Here is a 25,815-nt window from a genome sequence, read left to right on the forward strand (position 1 = left end):
CAGACTATTGTCAATTCAGCCTCACCGTCCACATCTAGCGACAATTTCAGGAGTCGAAAGAAACATGCACAACCAGCAACGTGAAACAAAAATCTGTCGTCAACAGAAGCGACCAGTCGCGTTAATTTCATATATTGTTGTCCAACTACAGAACAAACCCACAGACCACCACATCTCAAACTCACCAAGGATACAATGAACTCAACGCGCTGACGTTTTGTGGACTCACGTACAACGCGTTTGCCTTGCGTGCGTCCATCCTGATGCCACGACTTAATGTTTGTTTCCGTTTTCAGAAACAGGGGGTCCTTGAGCAAGTGTAGCGGCAGTCTGAGAACAAGCCTGTTGAGCAGCGACACTACTTCACCTTTGTCTTTGCCGGTGTCTACTTCTGACAGCAGGTAGAAGCATTCGCATAACTGCTTGCTTCTGTTTGCAATAACTCACTCAGCAGGGTAAGCTTGCAGCTGCTCGGATTCTCGCTGCTATTTGATGTCGTTTAACAAAAACCAAAAACGTTTACTTCGGTAATTAAAATGCTCTTGCCTCCTAAGCAACGTAATTGCCAGAGGTGTGTGTATTTAGTGCATAGGCCTATGTGAATGATAGTGCTTCTTCCGCACATACCCTCCCACAGGGTCCGGCAATGCTGCAGATAGTCGCGTGCAGGTTGCACACCTGGCACGGGATTTTGACCGGTTTCAGAATCGTATGTTGGTGATCACTATTCATTGAGATATGTTATTATTTTATGGTTATTCGTTTTGTGATCCATACACTTTAAACACCAATTATGAAAAAGACAAAAATAAATAAATAAATAAATAAATAAATAAGGTTTGCAAACACTTATTGAAAATAACGTCTGCCTGACTGGTAATGTTAGGGTTTCTCACAGTGGCCTGGTTCTAACCACGCTTGTAATGATTGGTTTGAGTAGTCCTAACCGAGCTCTGACCAGGGCTGTAATTTTGTTTAATTGAAACGGGGTTTTCTGTTGAGTATGATATGATAGTAGCCCTATGAGTATTGTTGTTCTCCTATGCTCCTTCCGGTGAAACAAAGGTTACTATATATTAACAATTACTTTTGTCCATTACATAGGCCTACACAAAGCTGTATCATTGCAAAACCAAATATTTAAGAATTAAACATTCGTATGGGACATTTTAAACCTATGTTTTGTATTCGTTTTCAATTGCTCACAAACCCAGAAGTGTTATCAAAATGTATTTATCAGCTGCATGTTTAATTTTTAAACAGCAGGCAGTTTAAACCAAATGACTGATACATAGGTGGTCAGGAATCCAAAATATATGGTCCCGTCTAAAGCTTTGTGTGTTGTGTAGGCCTGCCCTTAAAAATGTAGGATTACTAGTTCCAACACAAACATTTCTAAAAGCAGAACAACTGTTTTAACTCCAACTTTGCTGCTAATACTGGCCTCTGTCATCAAAGTGTAGGTGTTGAGAATTCCTTTAGAAATGCTTTAGTGTTAAAACATTCGTAGTGGGGATCATTCTTCAGTTTTATTTTGAAAACACGACATTCGAACACCATTTCCTGTCAGATTTTCCACTTGTTTTGTGAACAAATTAATTCCACAGACATCCATTTACGTGTCGTTTTAATAGGACAGGAGGACCACAGTAATTTCCTTACTGAACTTTGAGAAACCGGGGTGCGGGTCAAGTTGCTATAACCTGTCCACTTTTTAAACTTGATCCCGGCCTGCTAGCAGCATTTATGTTATTTGCAATGTTCAGTCCTTTTCATTATCTTCGAGGAAAACGTCGCACGGTTGTTTAAACAAATAAAATGCCCTTATTATTTTGTACTTATTTTAGCAGTATGTGTAAGATATCTCTGCTATATAATGCTTTATTTGTGTTGCTGTTTGGCAGGTGCCATTATACATTTTCCTGTCCAGTTTGTCTCCTAACAAAACCCACAATTTTCCTTAATTAGGCTCGTTGGTCCTATCAAACCTTTCTTCCGACAGTGCGAAACACTCTGGCTCTTTCAGTTTAACCCCTCTCATTCCCAAACGTTGTTTCCATCAAAAAATTAAGTAATTAAAAAACAAAAAAAAACAAACAAACAAATCTGCTGTTTACCGACAAGTGGAACTGGTGCAATTTACATAAAGGTGACGGAATAACTAGTATTTAAACGAGAAAGCTATATGGTAATGTAGCAAATTATAGTTTTTACATAATTTCAGGATTTAATCAATGGACAGGTGCGATTGAAAGGTATAAGGCAGAGAAAAACAAAACAGACGTGTGTTTCAGGAGATATGGAGAAACAAGAGAAGATACACTTAATAGAACACAATAATAAAGCAGTACTACAGGACAAAGGAAAACAAGTCAAATTAGAGCTAATTTTAATGTAATGTTGTAAATGTATGTATTAATTCAATGATAGTTTCATGAACCTGGTTTCACTTTATGAAAACTAATAACACAGGAGTGCATAATACGATATCATACAAACAACCGCTGGCAAGGAATGGACGGGCTGTGAGTGACACTGGCAATGCAGGAGCTCTCGGGGCTTGACTAAATCCTTTTTAACTACGTCACATAAATACAATATCCTAGCCTTCTGTATTCGAAATCTTCGTAGCACTTGCTCTTCTGTAAGGACCAGACAGATGTCCCTTTGACCATATACCCGCGGGGTATACCATCGGCGGCGTCTGCGATTCCATAGGGGGAGCTACATTATAATCACCATTTATTTATTTATTTTTTTGTTCGAACGCGAAAAACACTGAACTTTAAACACGCCACAAAATCCCTCCCCGGCTGTCAGAAAACCTTTGGATTTCAGGGACATTATTTTGTTTTGTAAATGTGTCACATGTGTTTTAACATATTTAATAATTATTTACCTCAATGTTAAGATTTACTTATTTAAAAACGCTTTATTTGTAACAAGGATGTGTTTATGGCGCAGTTCCAAACGTCTACATTTCATGAGAATATACAGTATAACATTGCATAAGCATAGGTAGAATTGTGGCGTTAGGTCTTAACCCTATAGTTTTCGTCTCGATTACGCAAAAGTGATTTCCAAGGCAATTCAAAATACATTGGTGCGCGGTTCTTGTATTTTCAGGCAGAGGGGGACAGTTTGCTAAATTACTTGTATTGAAACACGACACCAAAGAAAGACCTATCGTATTTGAACTTACGAGCATGAAATACAGAAACCAGCTCCTGGTTCGGAGCTTTCAATGCGTCCCATTCTGGATTTCAGATGTGCAACCTGTCAACATTCATATTTAACGTAAGCCCCGTGATTTCAGTGTTATCCATCCACTAAATCAAGTGTTATGCAACAATATAGATGTATTATTTACACTGTAATGCTTATTTTGGTAACATGTTTAATCTGTCTAAAGTTTAGGAAAAAAAGAAAAAAAAAAAGAATGTATTTCTAATGTTTTCTGTTCATTTCTTAATTTGCTTTTCCAGTATATTGTTTATTACTGGTCTGTTCAATGATTCAGTTTCTATCCAGTATCAGACTCATTTCTGTCACAAATATTTGCCAAGTTTGGTTTTCATGTTCCTTGGTTTGCAGTTCCTTTGAAAGGTGGTCTTCGTGTCAAAAGAATGGAGAAACATTTTAAACATCCTCCTCAATACGAAGTATTAAACGGCAAGTTAAAGGCAAGGCTGAAATAGCATGTCCGGGAGGGTCACAGTATAGTCACGAAGCTTCAGTGTGCATTTACCGTAAAACTTCAAATAATTGACGGGTCTCAATAATCGCCTGTGTCCAATACGCGACGCGTCTGCTGACAAATATTGTAGGCCTAAATAAACGCCAGGTCTCTGTCATTTGCCATGGAAGCTGAGGAAGATGAGGAGGAGCTTGAGCGTAATGAACTGCTAATAAGTGACAGAGATGAAAGTGACCCTCGAGGACTAATAAATGTAATGCATGTGTGTTTAATGCAGTTGTTACGTTATTTCAAGTTTTTATAATATTAAGCGTGCTGAAAGTATATGCCAGATACAAACCTCTTGGTGTATTTTAACGTGTTTTGTTTTATTAACAATGTACAAGTTTGAGATTAAACAATAAATTGTTTGATAATGATAGGCCTATACTTATTGCTTTTATTGTTAGTTTTTAAAAACATTTTAGAAGATTATTATTATTATTATTATTATTATTATTATTATTATTATTATTATTATTATTATTATTATTAACAATAGTAGATCTAATTCCTTTAACACAAATTATACTTCTGCTTGTTCATTTTCCAGCGTTTTGTATACCGTGTCCTTGTCAGTGCATGTAAAACGACCGTAATTATCCTTTCGCTTTTTACTTGAGGGTATACAGTACAATTTAATTTTGTTATAAAACCAAACTGTTACTTACTTCCCACTGACACACAACCTTTTAGTGGTTGGGGGGGGGAGTTTTAGAACTTCATTTCAATGTGCAATGTAATTTTATTTTTTTGTTTTAGCATTCTAAAGTCATAAAGTCATCAATAATCTATTGTAAAGGGATAACATTTACAGAAATATTGAATATTTAAAGTGTTTTTGTAGTATTCAGTATTATTAGCATTGCAGAAATTAGGTTTTGACTCATTTCTAACATGATTTTCAGCTTTAAGTTGACACCACAAATTAACATTGACAATGAATTAAAAGCAAAACAAAGTTTTATAAATAAGTTAGGGCACTGTCAAATTTGTGATTTCATTTTTTATCGGTTTTTATTTATTTATTTATTTATTTATTTATTTATTTAAATGTAATTAGGTTGATTTAAATGAACTTATTTGTGCACTGCAGATTTGAGTTCGTGTGCATTGGAGTGAGTCTTTTTTTTATTGAATTCTATTGAAAAAAATAGTACAGTTAATTTTATAAACTGGTTGTATAAGTAACACATTATTCTATTTTGTTTATGTATTAGTCATCAGTCATTACGGTAAAACAAAATAATATCTACAATAGAGAACTGATTTACTTGCAACTTTAGATTCCTAAGCCTTTCAGCTGAGGATTTTCCGCTTGTAAAAGGCCTTTTTGACATTCTGAAAGGCTCTTACTGTATTAATGAGGCAACTTTGCTTACAGCGGGGAAAGAAACACAGGACGCTAAGTCTCGTTTTAAGTTACTGTAGCAATAACCCACAACGTCATTTTTTTGCTAAGATTCCCTGCCCTAGACAATTCAACTTTCACATTTCCCCTTCAAATATGCAATGTCAAACGTAATGCGCTACTGCCAAATGAAATGGCCTGTTCTTATTAGCAATTAAAATTTTTGGTTATAGCCTCCCTTCAGATTGTAACTTGAGTTTTTCGGTCTCGTCGCAAATGGGGTTATCCTGCATTTGACACTTGACCCCTTCACAAGACAGGCACCAAAATAAAAGAATAACAGCATTATAGTGTGTTTCTTACAACCAATGCTATGCAAAACAAAACGAAGCAATTTCAGTACTCGCCTACATTAACTGCACATGATACATACAACTGCTTACAGCAGCGCTTAGAAGGGGCGGAGGATGGGGGTCGCTCCTCCAATTAAAACCCGTGCTTAGACCACGCGATCTTCCACTGCTAGTACTGTAAGCACCTGTCTCTCAGAATTGCTGTCAATTTAGAAGTGTTTAATTATTATTTTTTTTTAGACAATTATTTTATTGAACATATATTATATATATATTAGTCCTTTGAAAAGTTGAGGAGGCTCTCCCTCTCTTGTCTCTTCTAAGGAGCCTCCACTGGTTTAAATTGAGTTACTATGTTGCTACAAGGTTGTGTATTAGCGGCTTCTCAGTGACCGCATGAAGCACGTGAAGCTAGTGATCTAATATAAACGCCTGTCTGAAATAATCGCAGGTGTCCAATACACGCCGGGTCTGCTGCCAAATACAGTAAATAAACGCTGAGTCGTTTAATTGAAGTTTTACGGTAGATCAATTCCTCCAGCGTTTAAACAGATAGCATACAGTATATCAAACGGTGGATCAAATTCGTTTTTATTCAGATAGCCCGGTGTCTGCATATTTATTTTTCTTGAAAAGAGTGCTAACCAAAACCACCGTTCCTACCTCGTGTTAGCTTTGGTTGCCATTATGTGTTCCCTTTACGATCTGCACATTGAAATACATCACATTGCTACAGGGACTGCTGCTTGGCCAGGTAGTGAGTTCACACGAAGCACAGGTGCCAGGAAGAAGCAGGAACGCCAGACCGCAGTCTAAGAATGGAACGTGAATCTGTGCCATATTTCAAACACTTGTTCGTATTTAACTCTACTGCAATGAGTGTCTTAGGGACAGTTGTGTGCGTCTGACTGGTATTGCCGAACAATTCAAATAAACACAAAGACATAAAATGGTTTAATTCAGAAGCATTTGGTTTAGGGTGTGGACTATTTATAGGTCCTTGAGGTTTACTAAGTGAAACCGGACTCTCATTTGAAATGTTCCACAATGGACACAGGCGGCAAACAAAGTCATTATTTTATGAGGTATGTTTGTTTTTTTGTTTTCTTGGTTTTTTTTAATTATAAGAACTAACAAATCCATTTCAGTTTTTGTATTTATCTTAGTATAGAGGCCACGGTGACCCTATTTTCAAATAACTTCTGGTATTATGTTTTGTATTATGCTTTTGTTATATGTTATATGCTGCACAGAGCTACATGTTATTATCGCTTACTGAACCTGTATGTAGTATATTTTACTAACTGCAGCATGTATTGTACAGGCTAAACACAGAGAGAAAGAAGCTGTTTCTTCAAACATGAACGAATAAACACGTGATATCTTTTCATATGCCCAGTACAGGGATAACATGACTGATCTCATGCATGGCTATCGCCTGCAGATTCACCAACCGTATTGTGTAAAATAATATATTAGTAGGCCTACATATAACCTGCATGCACTCCAAAAAATCCTCGCATTTGCTTTAAATTATCGAGATCAATACATTCAAATATTTTTAAACTTCTTTAAAATGAAATTGGTGGCTGATCAATAAAGTGGGGAGTTACCAGCACGGTGTGGCAGTCAATGGCGCCTCGCTGTTTCCACCCAACAGACTGAGAATGAGGTTCGAATTTAAAGACAAGGGCCCTGGAGCGCCGCGCCATGTCCCTGGAGTACCTGCGATGGGAACGGGGAGCAGTCCCTGAACCGTTACAGGGTTACACACCATTCCTAAGCAACACATTCACTACGCTTATAATCTTCTGCTCTGATTTTGTTCGTGCCTAAAATATATTTATGTTGAATTGTTAAACATTTCGATGTGTAAAATTAAATTCATGTAACGTTTACAATGCTTGTAAATAAACGTTACTGAGCTATGTAGAGCAGTTTGTATCTTCATTTCTTCGTTACCTTTAGGAATACATGGATGAATGCCGCACGATTATTCGAAACGCTGTGAACATACAGTAGAATTGAATTGGGTTTAAGTGTCACGCAGTATTTACTATATCCGCGCTTCAACTATTGCGAGTTTAATTAACAATTCTGTTTTCAAACGTGATCGCTCGGGGAGTAAAACTATAACCGGGACTTGGACAATGGTAAAAAAAAAAAAAAATGTGATTGCGTTCATTTGTATTTTTTATTTATTTATTTGTTGAAGTGTATTGTCCTGGTCTGGTTAAAATATTTAGTAAATGCATTTCTGTTCTGAAGTGAGTGTCTCGATGTGTATATAAAGCCTAATCAATTGTTTACCAATTCAATCTTATGCCACATGTTATAAACTAATGTTACTGTTTGTAATGGTTTTGGTTAAATTTTTTTGCGTCTAAAGCCTTTATGTGATTCTAAACCCTAAAACAATTAAATACTGAAATAAATGGTTTTATAATAAGCAAATTCCAATTGGTTTGTAATCGGTTCCGCAGTCATCAAATAACTTTAAAATGAATTAAGTTCAAATTGTTTACGCGCTGCGTTTACCATCCAGCTGAAGAAGGGCTTGTAGTCCAAAGTCCTGATATCATTTTTTAAATTAATTATTCACATTTTTGTGTACATGACCTTTTTTTTTTATTTTGCACCTTTCTACACAGCAGTTTTCTTTTTAAAATAAATAATATATATATATATATATATATATATATATATATATATATATATATATATATATATATATATATATATATATATATACACATACATACATATACATACATACATACATACACACACACACACAGCTCTGAAAAAAATTAAGAGACCACTGCAACATTATCAGTTTCTCTGGTTTTACTATTTATAGGTATGTGTTTGGGTAAAATGAACATTTTTGTTTTATTCTAGAAACTACTGACAACATTTCTCCCAAATTCCAAATAAAAATATTGTCATTTAGAGCATTTATTTGCAGAAAATGACAACTGGTCAGAATAACAAAAAAGATGCAGTGTTGTCAGACCTCGAATAATGCAAAGAAAATAAGTTCATATTCATTTTTAAACAACACAATACTAATGTTTTAACTTAGGAAGAGTTCAGAAATCAATGTTTGGTGGAATAACCCTGATTTTTTCACAGCTTTCATGCGTCTTGGCATGCTCTCCACCAGTCTTTCACATTGATGTTGGGTGACTTTATGCCACTCCTGTCGCAAAAATTCAAGCAGCTCAGCTTTGTTTGATGGCTTGTGACCATCCATCTTCCTCTTGATCACATTCCAGAGGTTTTCAATGGGGTTCAGGTCGGGAGATTGGGCTGGCCATGAGTGTCTTGATCTGGTGGTCCTCCATCCACACCTTGATTGACCTGGATGTGTGGCATGGAGCATTGTCCTGCTGGAAAAACCAATCCTCAAAGTTGGGGAACATTGTCAGAGCAGAAGGAAGCAAGTTTTCTTCCAGGACAACCTTGTACTTGGCTTGATTCATGCGTCCTTCACAAAGACAAATCTGCCCGATTCCAGCCTTGCTGAAGCACCGCCAGATCATCGCCGATCCTCCACGACATTTCAGAGTGGGTGTGATACACTGTGGCTTGTAGGCCTCTCCAGGTCTCTGTCTAACCATTAGATGACCAGGTGTTGGGCAAAGCTGAAAATTGGACTCATCAGAGAAGATGACCTTACTCCAGTCCTCTACGGTCCAATCCTTATGGTCTTTTGCAAACCTCAGCCTGGCTCTTCTTTGCTTCTCATTGATGAAGGGCTTTTTTCTAGCTTTGCACGACTTCAGCCCTGCCCCCAGGAGCCTGTTTTGAACCGTCCTCGCTGTGCACTTCACCCCAGCTGCCGTTTGCCATTCTTTTTGTAGGTCACTTGATGTCATCCTACAGTTGCTGAGTGACATTCGAATGAGTTGGCGGTCATCCCGGTCAGTGGAGAGTTGTTTTCGGCCTCTGCCGGTTTGTAGCTTTGTTGTCACCAGTGTGTGCTGCTTGACTTTGTTCTTATGGACCGGCATCTTTGAAATTTTAAGGATGGAAGCAACCCGACGCTCACTGTATCTCTCTGCCAGTAAAGGCAGAACTGAACCCTTCTTTTCCTCACTCAAAACTTTCCTTTTCAACTCTTTGGGCATGGTCAATAGTTATTTTTTGATTCCAATTACTTTTGAGGTACTACTAGCACTGTTTTGCCATCTAGCTGGTCCTATTGCAAGAGGATAGTGATGATCACAGGAGTGGTTTTTATACTTTTCCTCATTAAATAAGATTTGGTTCAGGTGATCCCCTAATCAGTACCTCATTCAGTGGAATGAGGTGTGCCTGTGTTAGAATTCAACAGACACTGGAACGGAATGGCTGCCATACATGTAGAGATGCTGACTTAAGAAAAATTTGCAATGGTCTCAATTTTTTCCATATATATATATAAACAATTTTAGTAATTATAAATTATTTCACAAATGCAGTTGCATTGTAAGGTAAGCCGTCAAATGCGCCAGCCAAACAAACAAAAAAGCGTTAATAAAGAGAAAACAAACACAAATGTAAAACCATTAGTCAATTAATATTAAAACTAATTAACGACGGGTGTAATAGGCTGCAACTGCGGGGTCCAGGTAAACATAGGCCTAAACATTTTAATAATAACTAAGAAGTGTGTGGTTCATTGTTTTTACTAACAATGTAAAACTGTTCTCCAGGCAGAGATCTCATCGTTTTATTTCAGCGTATTCTCACGAGATATTACTATTGCTTTATTAGTGCAGTTTAAATTCTGAAAATGTATTTGCCCTTCATTTGTTTTTATAAAAGCGCAAGCCTCAGAAGCTGTTTGTAAAGATATTTTTTAATGAAAATAAATTTCTGCTTGTTGTTATTCAAGCATAAATCATTCGGATATATAGCCTAGAATAAATTGTTACAGACATTGCGATTATTTATTATTTTTATCACAGTAATAACGGGGTTTAAAGATTCTTAACCTTGTTTAAAATTTACATTCAAGGTGAACAACATAACACACACTTAAAATTGCTTATATACAAAACAGAATTTCATGAGCAACGTTTGTGATATTCGGATAGCAGCCGCTTGCTCTGTCTTATCATCGCCCAAGTTCGCATTGAAGATCAGCGAAGACAAACTGGGTTCTCGGCCTCTGGTTAGCCGCAGACTGGGGCTCGTTTCAGTGTACCAATATGATGTCTTAGGCGACGTCGGGAGACAATATACGATAGAAGCAGCATTTCTAATAACTTGCTCACACATTGGTCATATTTCACCGACACCAATTTACTTGGCGTATATGACTGGAGGGCAACATTGAACTTTGAGAAACATGTCTGCTCTAATTTATATGTATTTAAGATAGACTGAGACAATTCCAGCGACAGAGGACACCGGGAGATGTGTGCGCAGTATCTGTGACATGGTTTCTTTGTTTATTGTAGTATTATTATTATTATTATTATTATTATTATTATTATTATTATTATTATTATTATTATGTATTTATAGTGTTATTATTATAAATGTATTGTTGTTGTTTGTAAGTTTTACTATTTATTGATACTGTAGACGTCGTTCTGTTTTAACCGACATGTAAAGCACTTTGAGATATAGGCTACCATGAAAAGCGCTGTATAAATAAATACAATTGAAAATTTGAATTGATCAAGAAGTTTTATAGTGCTCCTCTCTTCTGCTCAGTGTAGTGAGGTGGTCTCAGTTTGTTTGATCACGCTATGGTCCGCTAAACGTTAACTGCTGTTAATGAAAAATCAATGTTATTAATTTGCACTTGGTCTATAGGCGTATCTATCTGTACATGCTTTCTTTTTGTTGCTCTTTCAACAGATGTCATTACTGATTTTCCTGCAGGTTAGTCTCCTGTAACCCAGCCCACAATTTCCCTGAATAATTAGGCTCATTATATTTCGTTTTTAATGTGTTGCATGTACCAACATTTGATAACTATTTAGTTCAATATTAAAGTAGACTTATTAAATAATAATGTGTAACACAACGCTGCGCTTATGGTGCAGTTCCAAGCGTGTACATTACATGGTTCAATTAAAACTAATTGGGGTGTTGGATCACTTAACCCTAGTTTCTGTCTCGCGGATGACTAATGATTACACAAATGTCATTTCCAAGACCATCCAAAACACATACTTGTGTTGCTTGGTTCGTATATTTTCAGTCTTGGAGATTTTTTTGCGTGATTCGTGTATTTTCAGATGCAATTTGCTAGCCTGTACTGTCCAAACCAGTCTAAAGAAACTCCCACATAATGCTGTGTAAGCATATTGATTGATTTGCTTTTTAATTAAAAAAAAAAAAAAAAAAAAAAAGTAAAAATAAAACAAAAAAAAAAAAAAAAAAAAAAAAAATAAAACCAAACAACCCCCCCAAAAAAATAAAAAAAAACAACCCCAAACAAAACGAAAGTAGCTGTCAGTTTGTCCCTTATGGCGGGTTATAGTGCAGGAATATCGCCATTTTCACATGTTTTGCTCCGACTAGTCGGTTATTAACTCTCTACACGTGTATGACACATAAGAAAGTATTAGCGGCTCCTTGAGTAGCTCATGTATTTTCCGATTATGAGCATCCAATAGCCTATGTATATTTCCGACCATGAATGAAATCGCTGTATTGTCATAAATGCAGAAAGATTCTGTTAACAATTTAAAGACATTTCATATCCAAATAATATAGGTCAGGACACAGCTATTGCATATAATAAATAATAATAATAATAATAATAATAATAATAATAATAATGTTATAATAATATATTCATACACTCAAACAAAAAGTATGAATATAAGTATGTAACTGAATTACCCTCAAGTGAGCAAATGTTGAAAGATTGAAATTATATATATATATATATATATATATATATATATAATTAGTAGCAGTAGGAAGCAATGTTACATAGTTAAATGTAAACACAAATAAACATACGGGTACCTGTGGATCCTACTCGAGTTTTCCTTGTGATAAATTTTAAGATGTTTCACCATCAGAGATGTCGTTTGATTATATCTACTAATTTTCTTGCACATTTGGCATTTCACCTATTTCCTTTTCTCGCCCTCGAATACAAAATATTTCCAAAGAGATTTCGCGTTTCCTCCTTCATTCGGGCATTTCTTTCCTATGCCTTTGCACAATAAAAAAAAAAAAAGAAAAACGTGACCACCCCAAGAGTAGAAAAAAACCTGAGCAAAACTATGCCTAAAATAGAGGTGTCTAGAATACAGTCTTTTTCAAGTCATCATATTTCGACGTGAAATCTGAATTTGTCATTGGCGTGTGCCTTACAGGAAACATAATCGTTTTACACGAGATTATTCGTCCCAAACAATGCAAAGGTAGGCTACTATACAGACCTATTAAAAGTTAGGCTACTGTACAGACAAACGAGAGAAAAAACGAACACAACGGATTTTTAAAAGTAGCTTATTCAAGTAAAATGCGAACTCGGTATTTATCAAACGTTGTCTGCAGTTCTAAAAACGTTCTTCTAATTACATGAAATGTAATAGTTTTATTCCAAATATGTTATTTTAATCGCACGAAAGTATGTCCATGTTTATTCACTTGTTCCGCTGTAAACCGTGGTAGAAGAATCATACGCGTATGATGTTTATTCTTCGAGCGAATCCCTTTTACTTTCGTTCTGAAGTGTTGGAGCGACCTGTAAGCAAACGATTACGATACATAAACACGGTATATTTCTTTACACTCTGTAGTCTTTATTATTTTTAAAGGTTTATTTTGGAAATAAATAAAAGTTGAGAGTGCTAAATGGAACTGTTTTTTGATTACAGTATTATTAATAGTTGCATATTCTTCCGATTTCGCAAAAACATGGGTCAGTTTAAGACTGAAGTAACGAGTAAATGTGTGCTAATGTCCCCGCAGTGCAATTCAATTTCCAATTGTCTTCCTTGAAATAGCGCGGATATAACTGAATTGTTCTTTAGGCATGTGTATATTGATTTTGCGGGTGGCGCAGTTGGCGCAACAATGGACCGATGTGTCTAAAGAGAAGGCAAACGTATTAATGCAGCAAACGATGTATATAACAGGTCGAACACTATTTATCGATGATATGTTTGAGTATTATACCATTTTGACGTTAATTGCACAAAGTTGGGCGTTCTTAATTCGGGTGATGCATATTTGTAACATAGACGTACACAGAATTAAACGTGTATATAACCAACAAAATAAACACTGCACTTACAGTATATACATGTTCAAACATGTTTATAATCTGTTTTGCAAAATATATTTAATTCTTAGCTTCCAAGAACATCCATAGGCTCGATTTATTTTTTTAGAAGAAGTAGGCCACGTTTTTGTACTTGGCATTACCAGATCACCTTTCATTAAAATAAATCAATTCAATTCAGTGAATAAAACAAAAACCCCAGTAAATGATTATGCGTGGACAGGGGAACTTGTATCAGCGTCCTACCTTGTTAAAATAGCTCGATCTCTTAGTAAAAACATATTATCGGATGATGTGTCTGTTGGGCTGTTATGTGTGAAAATGCTCCCATGTTAAAGTTGAAGTGAGGAGTCCAGGCATAAGAGTCATACGGATATGTAGGTGTATCGATACAGAACTCGCTTTCGAGTTTTTAGAAATTTGCTGTATTTTTGTACCATCAAGAGAAATGTGTGGCGAGGGCCCGAGACCAGCAAGTGGCGATCCCGATTAATGATTAATTAGTGTTCTATAATGTAGAGATCTCAGACCATGGACAGCTCATACAGAATCTAACACGAACCGAGAATGCTCTTTGGCACTTTAACTATACATGTTGAAAGACATTTTTGTTTGCCAAATGTATTTTTCTAGTTCACTTCACTGTTCAACTGTTCTACTTAATAACTACAACCATTCATGTCTCTGTATATGTTGTAAATTGACCTATAGAGCTGTGGGGGGGACGCTGTAAATCAACACTATGCTCTCTCTCTCTCTCTCTCTCTCTCTCTCTCTCTCTCTCTCTCTCTCTCTCTCTCTCTCTCTCTCTCTCTCTCTCTCTCTCTATATATATATATATATATATATATATATATATATATATATATATATATATATTAGATAGATAGATAGTAATACTTTCGCTTACTAGATCAGCGACTTTTAGCTGTAGAGGAGCCTATTGAGCTTTAAGGGGTGTTTTAACGTTTGTGTGAACTCCCTGCTATGGATTTGGTGTTAGAGAATACTAGTTTTGGTAAACAAATTGCACATATTGAAGAGCTTTCATATAGTAATTGTCCGCATTCAGCAGTGATGTGACCGATTGTCTGATTTGTTCATGTTTCATTTTGCTATTGCTTAAGGGCTGTAGTGCTCGTTCCCCACGTCTTGCCTCTCTGGATTGAGTTGTCTGCACGATGAGACCCAAGCCCGTCGTGCTTCTAAATGTGCTTTAGCATGCAGGGGTGAAAAATTACATTAATGTCCTGTCCTCTTCTCCCTCAACCTATCTGAGCGATTTATGACAAAAGGATCACGAGAAGCATTAATGTTTCAATTGCATATAATCTAAATCGTTTGCTTTTGTAATTACATATGGTATTATTTTTACAATTGGATATTTCTATGTGTGTGTGTTTCAATCTGGTCCAGTTTAACAACTGGTATGTTTGGATGCCTATAAGACTCTGGGCTAATGCTCCAGTGAAGTTTTCACAGCTTCCCTCATAATTGAATCGCACTCTATTTCAAAAGTAAATACCTCTTAAGGCCTTTTGAAACAGGTACAATCACTCATTCTTTTTATAGTCGAACAATACGTTAGCAAGAAACGGCTAATATTCCCTCTTTTTCTTCCCTGGGTTTATTTTCCCAGTGGTACTGTAGGAGTACACAAGTTGTATTTTATGAGTTTTGTTAAAATGATCCAACTTGTTTTATGTTAGAAAAAGAAGAAAACGTAGCATCATTAAAAAAAAAAGTGTTTAACTGAGCAGCAGCGCTACACCTGGAGACTGCAGTATTGTCTTATATTTTAGCGTTCCTTTGTTTCCTTATTTATTTCATCAGTGTGTTTTTAAACCCCTTAGCTTCATTGCATTAATGACCACTTCTGTTACTATGTAGCATGTAAGCGAGCAATGTTGGCTTGCTGATTCTAACTCATTCTAATGATATGGTACTGGTATATTGGTGAACTGTTTTCTAATGACACTGAAGGTAATGGACATTTCTCTTCGTCCATTGTATCGCAGTTATAATTGACTCATGGTTGCACAACCAAAACAGCATAGTTATTGGTACTGTAGTAGTATTTATCTGACCTTCAGCATTCAGTACCCCAAGAGGGAGGAGTGGGTAATTTGTTTTTATTTTATATTTATCTGTTTATTTGTTGTTTGGTCAGGGACACAACCATTCCTATTTAATTTAGGGGACAATATCAAACATGTAAAGCTTTACAATTTGCCCAAATACACTACAGTTAACATACATGTAAGCTCAACTCAGACATTGTTATTGAGTCAGAACATTTGATTGTATTTATTAAGTGCATCCACGCTGTGTAGCGCAAATCTCTGTAATGTCTGTTTTGTGTGGGTCTGTCTGTCTCTGCAGATCTCGCGAGATCGGCGGCGTGGCTGGCTGGCTGTGGGGGTTGCAGCAGGCAGGCTGAGGGAGAGAAGGCAGGCAGGCAGCATCATGGCGGACAGAGACAGTGGAAGCGAGCAAGGAGGAGCACCTACGGGCCAGGGCGCCGGCTCATTACACCCAGCTACGGGCGGGGTGGGTTCGGCTTCCGGGCTGCAGCATGAGACGCAAGAGCTCGCCTCCAAGCGGGTCGACATCCAGAACAAGCGTTTCTACCTGGACGTGAAGCAGAATGCGAAGGGCCGCTTCCTGAAGATAGCCGAGGTCGGGGCCGGGGGCAACAAGAGCCGCCTGACTCTCTCCATGTCTGTGGCCGTGGAGTTCCGCGACTACTTGGGAGACTTCATCGAGCACTACGCCCAATTAGGACCCAGCAACCCAGACATGGTCCAGGACGAACCCCGACGGGCGCTGAAGAGCGAGTTCCTGGTGCGGGAGAATCGGAAATACTACATGGACCTGAAAGAGAACCAGAGAGGCCGGTTTCTGAGGATCCGCCAGACCGTGAACCGGGGCCCGGGTTTGGGCTCCTCGCAGGGCCAAACCATCGCCCTCCCCGCACAGGGACTCATTGAGTTTCGCGATGCCTTGGCCAAGCTCATCGACGATTACGGGGTGGAAGAAGAGCCCGCCGAGTTGCCCGAGGGCACCTCCTTGACTGTTGACAACAAGCGCTTCTTTTTTGATGTGGGTTCTAACAAGTACGGGGTGTTTATGCGGGTGAGCGAGGTAAAGCCCACCTACCGTAACTCCATCACCGTCCCCTACAAAGTGTGGGCCAAATTCGGGAACACTTTCTGTAAATACGCGGAGGAGATGAAAAAGATACAGGAGAAGCAGAGAGAGAAAAGGGCATCGGAGCTGCTGCAGCAGCAAGAGGAGGTCCACGGGGACGACGGGGACGAAGATTGATACCTGTAGTGCGGAAAGAAGTACACAAAATAACAAGAGAAACGAATAATTAAAAAAAATATATATACTTTACTGTAAAGAAAATTAAAACTGTAACTGTTTAACTCCAAGGGCGCACCACCCACCCAAATTCCACAAACTGACAGTTTGACATGTTGACTTGTCACCCATCGCTGGATGTTTCCACTTATCCACCAATTAAACAGTAAGCAGCTGCTAAAAACAAAGTAATAACATTATATATGAACTGTGTTTCCTACTTGATTAAAATTAGAAGAACTGGGTGTTTATTTCCCTAATTAACCGAGAAGTTTTGTACACGTTCAAGCTATTAAAAAAAAAAAAAAAAAAAAAAAAAAAAGTGTTTGCAATGGTCAGATTATAATATTCCTGAATTCTAGCAGAAGAAAGTCCTTTTCATGTGAGCTAACATTTGACTTCAGCACAAAAGAGATATTTTAGAACACGTAAATAATATATATATTTTTTTTTTTCTCCATTTTGTTACCAAATTTCAAACTTTAAATGGAGGTTATTGTAGTACATTTGACACCTATATACCTGTGATTAGAGATGTGTGTATATACGAGGGCTAGGCATGCTGTGTGTCTGAGCTTTAAGTGTTATGCAAAAGTCTGTTGAGTAAGGTACATAGGTTTAATTCATGCAAGGTAAACTATAAGAGCTCTCGTTTATACAATATGCATTGCATCTGGACCATAAGCATATAAAACTGGTCAGTGGAACTTCTGTGAACATGAAGAATTATATAACAAAACAAACAAAAAAAAACATTTAAATGAAAAATGCTAAGTTGTTTTGATTTTTAAGTTTTAATGAAACGATTATAAATAGCAGAGCAAGTTATACATTCGTCTAAGGCTGTTTGTCATTACATGTGATCTCTCAATGTACCTGTGTAACCCTAACTGTTTCAATATCTCAAGAGTACAGTAACTGCATGCAGCAGTTTCTTAAGGAGGTGTATTTTATCATATCAACCTGCTATTAGGGCTGTGCAAAAACATGGTAAACCATATAACATTTAAACAAAACAGTGAAAAATACACATGATTTTGTGAATCAGAAGTATTAAAACAAACGACATGCCTACGTTTTAAGTGGGTGTATTGAAGTAAATAAAGCTAAAATCCAACACAAAAAAATAGAAACATTCAGCTACTTGTAGGTAAAGTTAACTGCTGCATGTACACTGTACACAAAGCATCGTTTGGAGATTAGACAACCTGGTGCCTTATATAGTGTACATGTTTATATGCCGGTTCAGTCCTTTGGAAATCTGTGGTTTATGGGGCATTGTTTGTCACGGCAAATATAGTGGTTAACTACTGGATATTTTAAAACCCAAAGTAAGATTGACTTTGTCAGTCACTTGAGTGAGTACACCTGAATTCTCTCATAGGCTTTCAAGGGAACCACCTTCATGTAAACATGGAAAATGTCACCTGCAAGGAGAGGAGGTATGCTATGCTTAACTGAGGTTCGACAGGAAAAGATCTGGCCAGTTTTAAGGTAGACTACAGACGGAGATATAAACAGCCTCCTGTAAAGCCCTTTGTAATGTTTGCAAATTCTGTGTGTAGGCATATGGCTTGGGCAGTATATGTATTTTGTGAGTTGCTAAAGATCACAAAGGAGTATTATTTAGCATGTCTTATTTTATTTTATTTTTAAAAAATTTTAGAGTTACTCTACGTTAGTTTTGTTTTGACCATTTTTTGCTCACAGAAATAGGTTTTGATGAAACTTTTACTAAATGCTACATTTCACTACTGTGTGCAATACTGTATGTCAATGTTGGCGGTTTTCTATGTGCATCAATTAAATATATGAATAATATTTGGAAACCCTTGGCTGAATTCCACAGTAGTTTATTTTTTATTTTTTTGCTGACCCAGAAAAAAAAAAAAAAAAACGTATCGGAACATCAAGCAATGGCTTGCATAGAGTTTTCTACACTTAAAAGTGTGATAGCCGAGCAACAGGTTGCACTTTCTGTATTCTAGTAAAGTAATGCAGTGCATTCCTCTGCACAGCCAAGGAGAAGCCAACCTGAAATCTGTCTGAGATTAACCTGCACCCTTGCTACCTATAGCTCTACTAAAACATTGCATTGTCTATATACTGAATGGATCAGTCAGTCCACCCACTAGCCCATAACTTCTGTTTAATCTCACAGAAAATAGTTGTAATGATTGCTGTTTCCTACATTGTTCAGCACCTTTTTTCATGTCAGTAAATATAAGTAAATCTGATTTTAGTTAACACATAATACAGTTTCAATACAGGCACATAAGCATGCAGTAATACATGTTTTTTATGTTTGATGCAAGTTATAAAAAATGTACCTTGAAGCAGATCCTTGCAAATTGTACTTTTTTGTTTGTTTTTGCATAATTCTGGGTCTTACCAAGCGTATGAGCTTGTTCTCATTGGGCACGGTACATGTTACTTTAGCATTCAAAAGTTTCCTAATGGTTCAGAACTCTTAGTGGAAAGTCTCTTTGTGAAATAATATATCTTCTCATTAACTTCTCTTGTCTCCCATCTGTGAATTTGGAATATCAAGAAACTATCAACTTTGTTTCTATAGAGGGGGTAAGGGTGTAGATGTCCTTTGTAGATTTGCAGTGTTCATTTAAAATGAACACCTCTTTCTATTCTCCACCTGTGTCCAGAAGTGAGAAGTTGCATCCTAAGCGCTTCTGTGGCTCTGAACAGGATTTCAATATGTGATATGGGATTGTGTGATCTACATTGGCATGACACTAATCATGTGTAGGTTATCATGTGCTACCAATAATTTCTGTAGGATTTCCTTTTCAATGTGTACTGATTGGGATGTCCTTGTACAAATAGTTAGGTCAAGCACATACTCATAATGTATTGTAACATTGGAGCAGTCTTATCGTTAGTTTGAGAATGTAAAACATGTATTTTTTTCTTTTAAATATTGTAAGTGTGAAAGGATCTCCCAGCAAAGCCCCTGCAGAAGGTCTGGCTCTAGAGATGGCATTTTAAGCCTTCAGTAACACACGTTACTGGAGTAGTGAATATGTAGAATGCAATCAAAATGTGCAAAAAAATATTTATTGTGCAGTAGAGTAGTGCCTGTGTTGGGTCCTTTATTTTATTTTTTTTTGTCTATTTAAGGGTTAAGGCTGCAGTGTCTGTTCCCAATGCCCATGGCAGTACAGTTTTTTTTTTTTTTTTTTTTTATTTATTTATTTTATAATAGTAATGTAAAAGTGAATTAATTCAGTTTTGAACATGCCTGGTAATCTTTGTATTTCTTAAAACTATATATTTGTCCCATCTCCCAGTAGAGAACCATATGTTTATTGAATTGCATAAACAAGAAGGATATCATGTCCTCGCTTGATTGGTGAAGCATTACTATTACTAATAGGTCACGGTATCAATGACTGGATACTGGTTGTGTAGTTCTACAGGAAGCTGCTATCAGAATAACGGCGGTGCAGCTTTGTTTTTCAGTAGCTGTTGGATTCTTCTGGATTGTTCACTACTGACTGTTAACCCTTTTTAGCTGTGTAAAGCTGGCCGTTCTTTTGAGTTTTTGACCTTGTATTCTGTATTGTTATTAAGGGTTTATTGTCCCAATACAGATTTGTTCCTAATTGGCTTTTGTTTGTTCTGTGACTTTATGTGATAACGTCTCAGCATTTGCCCATAAAAAAGCAAATCTTTTTTTTTTTTTTAACCCCTACTCTGGTCTAAGCTATACACTATGTTACGGTATTGCTTTGTCGGTAAGTTAATTAGTGTACAGTTATATATATAAAATGTAATTATTGTATATAACATTAATATTGTGATGTCTTCATTTGTGTAAAAGCGAGGTTTCACAATACAGACATCTGAATAAGCTATATTAGAAAAAAAATGATAAAGATATTTGAAAGACAGCTATGTAGAAAATGAGTAGTACGTCAAGTCATGATATTAATATGTTGTTAATATAAGACTGGCTTCGACATGGAAGTGCTGCCAACATTGTAGCAGTTGAGCAGTGTGATGGCTATGTTCACCCTCAGTATTAGAATGCAGTGCTAATTGTATGCGGAACCTGTTTTGTTAATTTCTATATAATCTCATGCCAGATACTGAAATCATTTAAGTAAATAGAAGGAGCATTTAATTAAATTACCTATTTCTTATGTGATCTCAAGCACAGATGTTGCTCTGTCTGGCAGCTCATAGTAGGATTCTTAGCTGTTATCTGGAGGCCTGCAGAATGAAGTCTATGTACTCAAACCTGCCCAGCCTCCACACAGTGCAGCACAGCGCAGAGCTCTCCTGCCTCCACACAGTGCAGCACAGCGCAGAGCTCTCCTGCCTCCGCACCGTGCAGCACAGCGCAGAGCTCTCCTGCCTCCGCACCGTGCAGCACAGCGCAGAGCTCTCCTGCCGCCGCACCGTGCAGCACAGCGCAGAGCTCTCCTGCCTCCGCACAGTGCAGCACAGCGCAGAGCTCTCCTGCCTCCGCACAGTGCAGCACAGCGCAGAGCTCTCCTGCCTCCGCACAGTGCAGCACAGCGCAGAGCTCTCCTGCCTCCGCACAGTGCAGCACAGCGCAGAGCTCTCCTGCCTCTGCACAGCGCAGAGCTCTCCTGCCTCCGCACAGTGCAGCACAGCGCAGAGCTCTCCAGCCTCCGCACAGTGCAGCACAGCGCAGAGCTCTCCTGCCTCCGCACAGTGCAGCACAGCACAGAGCTCTCCTGCCTCCGCACAGTGCAGCATAGCGCTCTCCTGCAGCTGCGAGACCCTTCTGGAGGGAGCTCTTTTAAAGCAGACCCAAGGCAAACCTTGTTCTGTTCTGGTATTGCAGGCTCCAGAATCACCACTGCACCCTTAGCCGTGTGCTATCATTTTGTTTAATTGCAAATTCACACAATGCAGTTTGTCTATTGGTTTTGGCAAGCCCGCTTTTGTTTATTTTTTTATTCTTACACAGTATTTGAATAACTGATATACTGTTAACAGATGCCAAGCACTGAAGAGCTAGGTTTGGCCCGGATCTTGCATAAAGAAATGTGTAGAGCTTACTTTTTTTTTTAAAATTATTATTCAAGATGTTTATTTAGGTGCTGCAGTTCTCAACGGTGCTATGCTGCAGTCAGTGGATTGTAGACCAGCTGTTTTAACATATTTAAGTTTGCTTGTGCCAGCGGAAGACCAGTTAGTATTCCAGTGACCCAGTTTGAGAGAGGCATCCCTGGTCTTTTTACAAGCAGTTTTTGGAAGCATCGCACTTTTTTAAAATCGGTGGCCAAACTGAAAAAAAAAATAAATAAATACATTTTGTTTGTCTTTCATCTACTGCTAGGAACGAAGGCTGGGGCATAGATTTTTCAAATGCAGTGTTCTCTGATGTGTATCACTGTTTAGTTATAGTTTTGCATGTTGGTTTTCAAGTTCTTCCCGTATTAGCCAATTCTTAGGGAAAACAAAAACATTAAAGCAGTGCATGTATTATATGAGGATGGTCTATGAATATTGTGTTCAGTACCCAACAATGCAGAGCCCGATTGGCTTAGAGGATGTTAAGTCTATATCAGAGCTATATATATATATATATATATATATATATATATATATATATATATATATATATATATATATATATATATATATATATATATATATATACTCGAGTGTATATGTTGTGCTATTGAGGTCAGAGGGTTTTTTTTAAAAAAAAGTACTCCTAGTTCATGTTTTGCCTGACCTAAAAAGTGCAGTATCCCCTTTTTTAAAAAGGTGCTATTCAGTTGTCATTAACCCTTTTAGTATTTCATCCAAATTCTATGGGCAAGTTGCCTATAATAATCTTTAGTTTCATAATTATTTAACCCCTCTTAAGTGGCCTAAAGTCTATTTGAAATGCTCATTGGTTAGGAATTGTGGGGTGCCATTATACTTTAACTAAACACTGTCTAGAAGCTTTTGACGGGATGCTGCACTTGTAAGCAGTTTCTTCCAGATCCTGTTGGCTTGGCTGGTTGATAGGACCATGTCATTTTCACATGTTGTGTGTTAAAGTATCCTGCTGTGTTTATGTTCTGAGAGGTCTAACTGAGTAAATTGCATGACAGTAAAGGATTAGTGCTAGCGTGTATTGATTCCTAGTTAGCAACATGTTTTAAATGTCATACAATTAAGACTGTGCAATCTATTTTCTATAGATACTTTACTTCAATCATATATTTTTGTAGAGTATTTATTACTGGTACATTGCCTTTCATGAACTAAATATGGTGCTTCATTGGTTTTAGAAATTCTTTCATTTTCAAAAAAAAAAAAAAAATAGATTTTGGTTTGTTCTGTTATGTGTTTTTGTGTATTCACAGCCTTAATAAATTTATTTTAGACTTCTTGGTGGTACCTTGTGTTTGTTTGTAACTAGTTTAAGTTGGTAGTCGTTTTAGATTAAATATGTCTATTATTATTGCAATAAAGATTACACATGTCATAGACTTCTTGGGTGTCCACACATTCTTAATGATGCACATTATTCTTTCCAATTCCTATCTTATTTTAAATCAAGCTAATTGCTGATTTTAGTAAGCTTGCCTGCGTGTGATTACAAAATACCATAGTGCCAGACAACGCTAATTAGTGTGGACACTTCTGTTCAAGTTTCTTGGCCCTTGGTTTGTGAAGTCTGCTGAAGAGTATCAACATTTCTGTGGGATTGAAGAACCTGACACTAGAACTCAGCCATAATCATAGTTAAGTTCTGCTTCTTGAAATATAATGTTAAACAGTCGCTCCATATAGAGCCATGGTAATGATATTTAGGGGCTTTAAAGCTTATAATCTGCACCCGAATACAGTGCCCATACAGGATAATGATCCCAGATGAAGCCCAAATGAATAACTACACAATGTGTTCTGCCTATACAAGTCTGGAATTCATACGAATGAGTGTTACTGTCAAAATTTTTTTTTTTTTTTTTTTTTTTTTTTATGACCACAGTTTTTTGGAAACCATAAATAAGTATAGACTGGAAATGATTGGGTTTCTAACCAGTGTTTTTATCCAATTCACTTTTATTCCAAACGGTTTCGTTACCAGTCTCATTCTGTATGCAAATGCGTCAGATTAAAACGAGTCGTGTCACCTACATCATTGGGAAGACACTCTGTACTAGGGGGCAGTGGCTGCATATTAAATAATTGTTTTTAAGGCTATTATTATTATTATTATTATTGCACAATTGTTGAAAGTCATCCTCAACAAGCTGTATTAATTAGCACATGTTGATAATGTATACACTAAGAGCCTGGTTTAAAAGGTGAGCTCCTTGACAACTCTAAGAGATACAAAATTCTAAGGTAAAAAAAAAAAGCTACCGCTCAAGACACGGAAAGGACTGTCTGTCTCAAAGCAATGTACCCTTTCTTTACAAGAAGCCCCTCGACGAAAGGCGAGTGGTTTCTGTAGTCTGATTCAGGTCTGAACTCCCTGCACCCGCGATTTCGTGTTGCCTTGTGTTTGTCTTGTGTATTATCATTATAAATGCTGCGGTGTTTCACAGTATTTACGCTTTCGTTTAATAAGGCTTGGAAGCAATTATCCAGCATACCATGTTTTGCTTTATAAATAATAATAACCACTCTTCTTACACGGGTTGCTTTGGTGTTGAATATTATTAAGACACGCTAGTGATTTCGGATTTTCCTTGTCATCCATGTTCTGTGCATTTACACTTATCCAGCATACAATAAGGTCGGGAACTGTACCTCTCACAATGCAACATTCTCCATGCACAGATAATGCACAGGCGGAGATGGAAAGAGACCGATGATTTCTGTTTAATTCAGGTCGCTAGAGAACCTTTAAAAAAAAATATATATTTCCGTTTTCACAGCCGTACTGAATTATGACTTTTCAATGAATCCCCGTTCTCCACAGCCACTGTAATATATTAGATTCTACAGCTGATCATCAGACTTAAATATAGAGAGGCTTGTCATCTGATCCTGTTGCCATGGTTGCTGCAGTGCTTCCCTGCAGCAGCCTACATTGTGATAGGCTGTGGGGTTTTCCTAGACGATGGGATTGGGAGCAGTTCTACAGCTGAATTGTATTGGTGAAAATGAATAGCGGCATTTCATACAGACTGAATGGGGGACCCCGCACACACAATTAATGATGCTTCTTTGCCAATTGTTAATTGCTGTAGCCCTATTCCATCGTATTGTTCATTGTATGAAATCCGGTTCAGCAGCCTGTTATGCTGCAAGGACCTTCACGGTTTATTAGACTGTCTCTGTCAATCGCTAGATTGTCAAATCTCAAATGTCAGACCATGAAATTATTATTATTATTATTTGTACAATGTTCGCTTTCTGTCGGTGATGTGTAATACTTTGGACACATAACCTAAAACATAGTGATACGTTTAATGTTTTATTTTGTTAAAAGGAAAGACAAACCGCTAAATATTCCAGAATTGGCAAATACATGAATCTTCCAATCCGGTATATCGTAGTTTTATGTGTTCTTTTTTGTCTGTATACTCCTATAGCCAGCACACGCCCACTCATCCGCTTATATTTCGCTTGTAGTATTTTGAACGATATGATATCAATAGTGTTCGTCACGAAGAGAAGCGAGGTGGCATGCCTTACTGCAATACTTTGTTTCTGTCAAAGTTAGCTATCGAATAATATCGAAATGATATCGCAGCACTCAGCAATGTGTAATTGTGCGTGTGCGCGTGTAGCAAGTGGCTAATTTGCAAGTGTTAAC

General features: G+C 37.3%; 1 protein-coding gene across 2 annotated transcripts; it reads left to right on the top strand.

The window, feature by feature from the left end:
- Positions 1-318: 318 nt before the first annotated feature.
- LOC121324258 (transcriptional activator protein Pur-alpha-like) lies at positions 319-22,108 on the top strand. 2 transcript variants are annotated; one of them, XM_041265947.1, is made up of 2 exons: positions 319-401; positions 16,071-22,108. In XM_041265947.1, exon 2 carries the CDS (start codon positions 16,155-16,157, stop codon positions 17,013-17,015), a length of 861 nt encoding a protein of 286 aa, XP_041121881.1. In that variant the 5' UTR covers positions 319-401; positions 16,071-16,154; the 3' UTR covers positions 17,016-22,108. The 2 variants fall into 2 exon arrangements, with proteins under 2 accessions (XP_041121881.1, XP_041121880.1); XM_041265946.1 differs by having other exon boundaries at positions 358-455.
- The last annotated feature ends 3,707 nt before the right edge of the window (positions 22,109-25,815 follow it).

The sequence above is a fragment of the Polyodon spathula genome, chromosome 12 (genome assembly GCF_017654505.1).
Source record: "Polyodon spathula isolate WHYD16114869_AA chromosome 12, ASM1765450v1, whole genome shotgun sequence".
In the NCBI taxonomy this organism is placed as follows: Eukaryota; Metazoa; Chordata; class Actinopteri; order Acipenseriformes; family Polyodontidae; genus Polyodon; species Polyodon spathula.